The sequence below is a fragment of the Apteryx rowi genome, unplaced genomic scaffold, assembly GCF_003343035.1.
Source record: "Apteryx rowi isolate R43461 unplaced genomic scaffold, aptRow1 scaffold_85, whole genome shotgun sequence".
Classification (NCBI taxonomy): Eukaryota; Metazoa; Chordata; class Aves; order Apterygiformes; family Apterygidae; genus Apteryx; species Apteryx rowi.
This window is the reverse complement of record NW_020451149.1, coordinates 630,379-640,578: the sequence shown is the minus strand read 5'-3', so window position 1 is coordinate 640,578 and position 10,200 is coordinate 630,379. Positions and strand designations below refer to the sequence as shown.

The window sequence follows — 10,200 nt, the reverse complement described above, 5'->3', positions numbered from 1 at the left end:
TTCAGCATTTCAAAACTTCGTCACTTGTAGGTCAAGTTAATGGAAATTATTTGAATTCATATTAATGGGGTCAGCATTACATCTTTGATTGTTTATTGTACAGATTACTAATTATTCCCCTGATGTGTGTAGGAGGAGCTAATTCTGTCCTCTGACATTGGTCATAATTAAGATATTAGCATAGAGAGACTTTTAAAATTGCATCTGGAGGCGGCTTGTAACATTGTCAGGAAACTAGCTAGTTCCTTCAGATAAAAGGCTAATCTTATATTTAGCATGTATTGAGGCGTCACAGGGAATATGTAATTCCATCCAAACTACATAAGTGACAAAGGTATGAAATGCAAAGTCATTTTCTTCCAGTGAAAGAAAAGTGGTATTTTGCAAAAGTACTCACATGGTTTCCACCTTTTTGCAGTGAGGTCCACTTCGATTTAGTTTAGCATTCTGAATGGCCTTGGGAGGGATGAACTTGGAATGAGTGTTTATGCACAGGCATTGGAAGTCATTTTTCCCTGTCTTTGCCAAGGCCTTAGCTGTGAAAGAAAAATGCAATTATGGCTGGTTAAATGGATCAAATCAATTTTTTGAACCTATGACGCAAAGAACATTACTTTCTGTCAATCCTGTTTTTATTAATCATAGACAATATGATTTTCTTAAGACTTTTAGATTAAAAAAATTACCTGAATCTGCACAGCAACAAAAGTTTAATTTTCAGAGCTGCTGGTATGTAGATGCATTTAAAATTAAATTTACATCTCTTCTTTAAGTGAAAATGCGTACATGTTTTCATAGTGCACTTGTGCCTGGCCAGATTCTGTACCTAAATAAAATCACTTTAAAATCTAGATCATCAGCTGTGTCCACATATTCTTTACTAGTTTCTGCCATGATCATCTGTTATATTGTTTATTCTCTCCTCCAAACTGCCTAGTTCTTGCTTTTAGGATGCACGGTCCTTGGCCTGCCTACCAAGAATAAAAGCACAAATAGGAAAAAGTTGTCATTCAGAAAGGAAGAGATACATGGACACATTTAGAAAAAGGGTCCTGTCCTTGGCCAAACATTTCTTCTTAGGTCTAGGCATACATTAAATATCACTTTCCTGACAGAAGTGGATTTTCCCCCCAGAAATTGCCACGGCGTCCCAACACATGCTAATACAAACACTGCTTTTTACTTACGAATGACAAAGCTTATTGAAAATTCAGATCACTTGCAAAAAATAATAATGATCAGCCAGAGAAAAGTATTCTTGATGGAACCATTCTCCAAAACTCTTAAGAGTTAATTAAGCACAGTTATACTCAGAGCTGTCCAGGATGTAATCATGTCAAAGCTAGTTTGTACCATTTGCCCAGAGCTTTGAGCAATAAGTGTTGCAGAGTTGCTGAGACAGGAAGAGAGAGAATGTCTTTGCTGCTGAAAGAGAATTTTTCATACAGTTATGGAGCAAACCTTCAGAGTTCACTGCCCTTCAGATCTCTTTCTTTAGCCCTTTCATCTGATTTCCCATGACATTTTCTTTCACAACTCTCTATCTTTGTGATAACATGACTTCATAAATTGATTCTCCAGATTTTTGCTATATATGTTCGGTGCTATGGTTTCTTTGCAATACAGGAATTTATGCTAGAATAGGCTATCAGTAGTCTTATTACACAGACTTCTTTTGGGATGAAGGTAAAAGTTTTCTGTTTAACAAACAAGTTGCTATTTCCAAGGGATGTGAGGGAAGGATATACGAACTACACACTTATGTGTGTAAATATCCCTTCTAAGACCTAAGTTCTCACAGAGGTGATGCCACTGATCTGCCATTCCCAGAAATCTGCAAAAGCCGGAGGAGGGAAATATTTTGCATGGTGAGTTACAGCTCAAAAATATCTCACCTGATATAATGGCAGGTGATTTCAAACACTGAGATGCTACTGGTCTGTAAAATCGTCTTAATGCACAGTCATTTTTACCCTGATAATGCAGTGACAAGACAGCTATATACCATCTGTACCTTTTGAAGACCTAAACATTTAGATGCTTAGCAGAAGCCCAGCATAGGATTTGGATGGACACAAGCTGTAGCAATAAGCAGAGGAAAAAACTGAGCTGCATTTAGTGAGAAGGAAGGTGGCTGGACAGAAATACTGTGCATGCACTAGATTTTGTCGTCTAGTACAGATACAGTTCTATTTCCCTTCACCACATACTGGCTTGAATTTGGCTGCACATGTTTCATGTTATCTCTTTTATATTGCTTAGAGGAAGGAGGTAGTTAAAGCCAACTGGTTGACTTCTAAGTGTCTCAACTTAAAAATATTTTGCCCAGAGAGTTACTCATTTCATAGATTTCAAGTTCAACTTTGAAGAGAAAGAAGTGGCAAAAGAAGAGGCAACACAGAAGTTCATCCCACATTTGACAAAGGTATTCATCAAGTCAGAAAAGGTGCAGTGCTTCTCTTAGTTTGTGCTGGGTGTCTGAGAGCACTGAAACGTGTTTTTGGAAGCGTGAGGATTGTTAGTTTTTTCCTAAGAAAAGCATCCTGTGAGTGCATGTAGAATAGAAATACAGTATTTAATTATTTCTAGCCAACCTCTGAATCATTTCACTCTGGTGAGTGAAAACCTGTGGAGAAAAGAAGAGACATGATTCAGCTGCTGCGCAGGCAGATGTCCTGGCTGGGGTCCTGGGAGCACAGCCATTACAGACATTTTGGACAGAAGCATTTGTGACAAGAGCCCTTGACCCTGATTCAGCTCCCAGTAACATGACTGGGATGCTACTGGTGAAAAAGGTTATGCACTTAATGTATACATCCATATAGCACTGATATTGGTGCCAATCCTGTAAGATGATACACACAYGCTCTTATGGGTGTGTGTGTAAAGTGGGTCTGTCTGTGGTTCTTTCCCACCTCTCCCCGTTCTTGACTGGTATTTCTGACATGCTTGCCTCTGAATTAGATTTCTGAATGAAGCCAGCTTGTAAAAATCAGTCAGAAACTGGCAAGTCCTCCTATTTTAAGACAAGTCCAAACAACACATGGCCTCTCGAGATATTTTGCCCTCTACATTCTGAGGATGAGATCTAGCAGTCTGCCTAATGCAATGCTATGGGACAGGGGCAGAGGTGGGGCTGAGGGGCAAAGTGTGGTTGGCATAGTTATCATATTGCACAAAAGATTGCTCAAGCAATAGCAGAAACTCCCTCTTTATCTTCTTGCACCATGAGTAAACATACCTGCTTGTGCAGAATACGGAGTAGCTCCTTACTGGAAGAAAAACAAGTATCAGAAGATTTGCTCAACTTTCTCATTTTCTCTGGCGTTTGCTGCTTGCATTTCAACTATTTCTTTGCATCACTGTGTCACAGACACATGGCTGTACAATCTGAACCCTATTTCTTAGGATTTCCTCCTGATGTAGTCCTCCCTCCCCTCTGGAATTAGGGAGGATGGTTAATGACTTCCTTAATGTCTGTCAGGTATCCCTGAATACTTGATGTTAATAAAAAGGCTTGTTTAGTGCCAAATTCTCAGGTAATGTTCTGTCTGAGCCCCACCACTGCTATAGCCTGGGAATTTCTGTGACTAACCGTTATTTATTCATTACTTTGTGAATTTTATTGGCACTCAAGATTATTACCTGTGACAGTTCAAGAACAATCACCCAGACCACTGAAAACACTGAATCTGGCAGAAAAAGAGGAAGCAAGTCAATCACTTTCCTTTACATTACTTCCTATTGAAAATCATCTGTATTCTCTGGAGGCAAGCAGTTGCTGTGATAATGAGCTCTCCCCTCAGCTCAGCTGCCACTTGTCCTTGTAAGACCCATTCAAGAGATACAAAATGAGAAAAAATTCATCCTCTTTTTAATTCTTTATTTAAATAAGAAAATTAATAACATACAATATGGAAATAAAAACATTGCAACAAGCATTTCTTAGGCACATGAACATCAATGTTTTCCAAAAATAAATAAATAAATAAATAAATAAATCCAACTACATTCTTATGCAAAAGTATAAATTAAGTAATTAATATCAGAGAAACAATATTAAACATCTAATAGAATCCAAATAAATAAATAAAGTTGTGCTTTTTTAAAGCAAAGTATGGCATTAAAATATGTATTCAAACCTTCCCAACACTAGTTCATAATATCTTGAAAATGATGACACAAAAACTAATGCCTCATGAATTTTGGCCTTCTATTTCTGAGAACCGCTATCTTCTGGTCAGTAGCCCACCCTCCGAATGATGGTGACCTAGGCACAGTTGATGCTGCCTAGCTGTGCATACTAGGAGAGAAGTCATTCTCTCTCACCAAGTCACTGCTCTGTTGCTAATCTATTAGCAAAAAAAGGAGGGTGTCATTTAGCAAAAGCTGTGCTGAGAGTGCACTGCACTAATACAGCTATGTTTAGCAGAAATAACTTCAAAATCATCTCTCTCTCCTTTAATAAGTCATTTTTCTGTCTGTGTTTTCAAGTTTAAGTGGTTTCTCTCTCACACAATGAGAGCTCTTAAAAAAACTTGAAGTACTGCTTTCAAATAAGGATGCAAACAGGGAATGCATACTATCCAGATGCTGTTAAAAGTGTGAATGCAGGAGGTAGGAGGAGGTCAGTTGCCTGAAGCTTGATTGATATGTCTCCCATTTTGCCTTCATGGAGTAGTTAGGGCATTTTTCTTCTTTGCCTTAGGACACTGTCTCAGTGTTGCCATTTGCCCTGCAAAGAAAGAGACAGTTAAAACTTGCCGATGAAGCTGCTATCACTCACTGGAATCAGGTGAAATCAGCAGCTAAGGGTTTGTGATTCTGTGTCCAAGCCCCTTAAAAGCTTTTACTGAACCTGAGGGAAGCTGATACATACTCATCTTTCCACAAGTATTCAGTAACTCGGTGGGCTTCTGTGGTTTGATGCCTCACTTAATTACTGTTGGGCCTGATTTCTCCCTCACTCATCTAAGTGCTATTAATTTAGACTTATTCTTGTTTTAAACCACTGCAAGCAAGAGTAAAGCCAGTCAGTTAATGCCTGAATTTCCAAAGAGCTGAGCACCTGAGCTGTAGGTTTTCAATATGTTTCTGCCTTACCAGACCTGTAGCTAACATTTACAGGGAGTGTGTGGCCCAGTAAGGGATTGAACCTAATGCTATAATTAAAGCTCAAAACAATCACTATATGTGTCCCAGTTAAGAGATACAGTGAACAGAAAGGATAGCAACTGCCCTGAGGAGACATAATTTTTGAACAGTTTATGCTGTGCGTGTTTGCTACCTCTTTTATAGTATTATTTTTTTTTAGTAAGCAGTTCTCATTGAGAACAAAAGACTCACTTGTCCAGAATTGCCTTGATGATCAGCTTCACCCATGGAGCAGTGGGTTCCAGACACACTTCTCTGCCATCTTTCAGAGTAGCTCTGCACCAGAGAGAAGAAAGGAAGGCAAAAGATCAACTTGGTGAATTCCAAGGCAATTCTCCCTTTCTCTTAACGTCATCGCAGTTTTCTTAGTTTATGCCAGGATAGCAGGTGTGCCCTGACATGTTCTATTTTACTTTAAGCTGTGTCAACTGAAGCTGTAGCCTAATACGTAGTTTCTTAAATTATTTCATATCTTCTTGTGTCTGTTTGAATGTATTCAATCACTTGTAGGATTCTATATGGTTTCAAAATTGCTCGAATCTTCACATAGTTTTGTTTTTATTCATAATGGATTTTAACTGAGGGGTAAATTTTTCCGTTTTCACTCAGAAACCGTACTGGCTCTTCCATAGGAATTTTGTCACAGTAAGGCTTCAGGAATTGTGACTGGATTTTATGATTTGCAGGCTAGTGGAATTTTCTTCATTGACTTGGGTAAAAGTGTGTTCATTTTTTGGCCTAGTTCATTAAAATACATGTTTTATTCACTTCATCAGCACAGCTCAGTGTGTTTAATTCTCCTCTCTTATGCTGGTGGAATTCAGAATTTTGGAAAATTTAAGGTTTAAGTTGACATATTGCACTGAGTATTGAAAATGTAAACATGGAGATTGGCAAAAATGTCCTATAACAGGTAAAGAAACATTTGTAGGAGCAATGACTGTTACAGCTCTGGATTCTGAGTAGCYGGGCCTACTAGCTTGTAACACCTTTCGGAGAACAACCTCATCATCACTCATGTGAAAGCTGTTTCCTTCTTGTTAAGAAACAGAATGACTACCGCAGAAGTACTTACATGACTTCAACGTTCTGGCAGTGTGGTCCGCTTGGGATGAGGTTCACATTCTGAATGAACTTGGGATGGATGAATTTGGAATGGGTGCTTATGCACTGGCATCGAAGTTCAATCCCTGAACGTGCCAGGGCCTTACCTGTAAAACAGGAATAGGAAATAACAAAAAAACATGGTAGATACGTAGGCTATCTCACTATTGGCACAGGAAACACAGCATGTTCTTTTTCTTACAGTATTAGTAGTCATAATTCTCTTTCTTAGGAGTTGGAGGACTTGAAAAAATTGCCTTCACTCATTCTTTTAGGCTACCTAATAACAGTACCTATCCAAAAAATGACTGTTACAGCAGCTAGTGGTTTAGAGAAATGCAAAAACATAGCTACTGAATGCCAGCAATTGTAGAACTATGTTTTTATATGGCCAATCTCTGCTGCATCAGATTATATGTGGACTTACATCCTTTCACCTGAAAATAAGATCTGACCTCCAATTCTTTTAATATTTGAGGCACAAAATTATTTGCTGCACTTTTAAGAAAGCACAATATCTCTCCCTGTCAGCATTCACACTAGCAATTAGTCATGAAAGTTTTAGGAAGGACTTCTTTACCTTTTGTTCCAACCACGGAGATTAGGAGAAGAGTCAGAACAGCGGCAACAACCTTGCCCTTCATGATGGTGCAAGAATATTTCTCCCTTGCGTCTCCTGACTCTGGTTGTATGGAGAGGTGAACTCCTATAGCCCAGAGGGTGGCTTATGGCTGTGCTCTGGGACCTACCTTGTTTATATACCGGCTTGGCCTCCTGCCTGTACTCCAGCATTGCATGTGGGTAGTACCAGTGGAAACTCCTGAACGTGTAAGATGCTATCATAAAATGAGTCACACTCAAGTGGGTAAACCCCTCTCCCTCAATGACCATGATGACCATGCTTTTCATTAACAGAGAACTCATTATTAATTAAAGAAATATAAAAATGTAAAATACGTCTAATAGTGCCCTGCGGTTAGCTTCATGGAATGTATAGATTTTTGTAATACTCATTTTCTTGAGTATTGTGACTATTGTGATTATTTTCTTCTGTACCTTCATACTTGTTTCTATTATTATTATGTTATGTTGTATGACTTTCCAGTTCTGGTGGAAGGCATATGATCTGTGACATTCCATCTGTGTTTCGTTGTGTTTTTTTTTCTCTTTTATTTTTTAAGAACTGGTAGAACTATGAACTAATATCATTTCTAGAACTGCTAGATGTCTAGGAATGTGTAAGAAAAGGTCAAGTGTATATGATACTTATCTCTAGTATTCTCCCACTCTGAGCCTAGTTTCATTTGATACCCCCTAGTTCTTTTATGGGGAAAGAGCGAGCAATCAGTCATTATCCCTCATCTCCATCCCCTCCATAATTTTATAGACCTCTATCACATCTTCTCCGGATTACCTGTTTTTACAAAATGTTGTCCTGTTGCCTGGTAGGAGCATGGTTTGATTGTTCATTCTTATCTCTGGATTTGTTTTTCCTGCAAACTATTACCGTGAACAGCAAACATTTTACAGAAATGTAAATGAGTGTATCAATGGAAATGCATACATACAGAAAGAAAGTGGAAGTGTGAATTCCCATTGCCCCTGGAGTGTAGAACTCTCTTTTCCAAATAAACAAAAGAAACTATTCTTTCCTGTTAATTTCAGCGGTATAATGATTGCTTCTGTACTATACGTGCAATGAAGGTGATACGGTGTTCTTTGTGTAAAACTTGCTGCCTGTTGTGTTTTAAGGAAACATTATTTCTGCCTTCTTGATCCAGACAGATAAGTTTGTGGCTATTGTACCTTGTTACTACTCAAATACAAAAGAGAGGGCTTATATATCTTACTTCTGTCATGTATGATATAATGATTACGGTATAACAAATGTTGATACAGTAATATATGGAGCATATATGGAGCATATATGGAGTAGTATATGGAGTATATGGAACAACTGAGGAGAGAGAGTGCTGGAGCTGGTGTTGGAACAATCAGCTTTCAGAAAACCCACATCAGGAAATGCAAAGTTCCTTTCATGGTTACAGAGAGAAGTCAGAAAAGACGAACCATAAATGAAAAGAGCATATGTATTGTTGTTAAACTCTCGTAATTTGGGGGAAAGAAAGGAATTGTTTGGATTCATTTACAAGGACCCAGTTTTGGAAAAGTGAGGCAGGTAATACCAAGAATTAAAAGCTGCTGAATTTTTAATACATACAGTCTCTTACTGAAAGGAACAATTCATAAGCCTTAAATGTGAGTATCATAAACTGTATCTGGCAGCCTCCAGTTGAATAAGCATTTTCTTTGTCCTAAGTGTCATAAATATGGCTTTTGAAAAGCTTGAACTCTCTTGTCATAAGAGCGCGTAACCTGGAGCTTTACATGTCTGTATACTCCTGGGGCTGCTGGGGTATTTCTTTCCCCTGGAGACCCCTTTCACTGCTTTGTCCTCATCTCCCTCAGTGATTGCTCACTGATGTCTGTAGAAATTCCACCTCTCTGCCTAAGATTTTAGATCCAAACATTTAAATATCATTTAGAAATAGCTGAATAGCTGAGTCAGTGAAAATGACAATTTTTTTTTTTTTTAACATGAGGCTCAGCAAGAAAGGGTAGTCCAGCTTGAGCTTTAGGTTTTCTTCTGACAAACTCCTGCTCTTATTTTCTTACCCTTCTGTGACCCTGTATGCAAAATCTGTGCGTACTTGTGACCTGCAAAGGGGAAAATGTTTCAGATTCTTTGCTTCCTTGCCTGGCAGCCTGGACCTTTAGTTTCATCTGTATTTTCTCTTGGCTGTGAGACAGCCTCTACTGTGAGCCATACCTAAGACAACTTGACTGACTTGAGATGGCCAAATAGAGCATTCATCTGACAGTTACAAATACAAAAAGATACCCTTAATTATTTCTTAATCTAAAAGCAACAGAAAAGTCAAGATTTTAAGTTTGCAAGCTGTGACATTGAAAGATTTTTGTATGAAAGATATGGAATAAACTTCTGTAAATTAATATGCTAGATATGTGTTTGACATGTTAGATATATGTTTAGTACCTGATCTTCCTGATGTGCTTCAGTAGTGTTTGGATCGGCCCTCTACATGTGTGCCCAACTAATTTGTTTTCTTTTGTTAGCTGTTTAATTAATATGCGATTCTGAAAGCCTAACTCATTCTGATGAGCCCTTTCCAGGAAGAGCTCACTGAAATTCTTGTAGTTTCCTGTGCCCCTCTTCCTGAAGCTGTTTATATGCTTGACATTCAAAACCATTAACAGGAGTGGAAATTGCATTCATTTGTCTCTAAAAATGCTGGAAATAGAATGTAGTGTATTTCCTAGAGCCGTCTTCTATTTGGGCAGGTGTTACAAAGGTCAGTGTGGAAGTGACTTAACAAGTTGGTCATGAAGTTGCACAAAGTGTTCTGAGAACAAGGAACAGAGGCAGAACTGTGCTGTCCCACAGCAATACTTCCGCACGCTGCAGGAGGTAATGTTCCCTACTCCTGTATTTTCTGTGTGGCCCCGTGATTCTTGCTGCAGAGAAATAGACTTTCAACACCTAGGCTGGTGAGTAGTTTTTTCCACTTACACTGATGTTGAAATCTCTGCTTTGAAGGCAGGAAAAGTGCCTCTCAGTTCTCTCAAGAGAGGATGTGGAATGTGGATCTTCCCCCTGCACAAGCAAATGTTCCCGCAATAGACAATTATATAATACCTCTGAAACCAACACTATCACTTCTTGCTGTGCACTTTTTGTTAGTCAGCTGAAGTTCCCCTTGTTCATGTTGCTGGTTGTTCTGGATCTCAGTCTAATGCATTTAATACTCCCCATTCCCTGTATAGGAATTTTTTTCCACCCTTTTAGCTGGGCACCTAAAATTTATTGATGATGAGGTTGAGCATTGCTTCAGCAGTCCCTGAGCCTCAGTCGGAAGATTT

The 10,200-nt window shown here is 38.7% G+C and overlaps 1 protein-coding gene across 1 annotated transcript; it reads right to left on the bottom strand.

Moving 5' to 3' along the window:
* Positions 1–5,342: 5,342 nt before the first annotated feature.
* LOC112977640 (interleukin-8-like) lies at positions 5,343–6,902 on the bottom strand. Its single transcript, XM_026090174.1, has 3 exons — positions 6,839–6,902; positions 6,230–6,365; positions 5,343–5,430 (listed from the first exon to the last, which is right to left on the bottom strand). Exons 1-3 carry the CDS (start codon positions 6,900–6,902, stop codon positions 5,343–5,345), a joined length of 288 nt encoding a protein of 95 aa, XP_025945959.1.
* Positions 6,903–10,200: the final 3,298 nt, after the last annotated feature.

Bases quoted from the DNA above. Each gene is read 5' to 3' on its own strand.
- LOC112977640 (XM_026090174.1), bottom strand. From the start codon at position 6,902: ATGAAGGGCAAGGTTGTTGCCGCTGTTCTGACTCTTCTCCTAATCTCC. The intron at 6,366-6,838 runs GTAAAGAAGTCC...CCTGTTTTACAG, and splicing joins CTCCGTGGTTGGAACAAAAG to GTAAGGCCCTGGCACGTTCA. The intron at 5,431-6,229 runs GTAAGTACTTCT...TCTCTGGTGCAG, and splicing joins TGCCAGAACGTTGAAGTCAT to AGCTACTCTGAAAGATGGCA.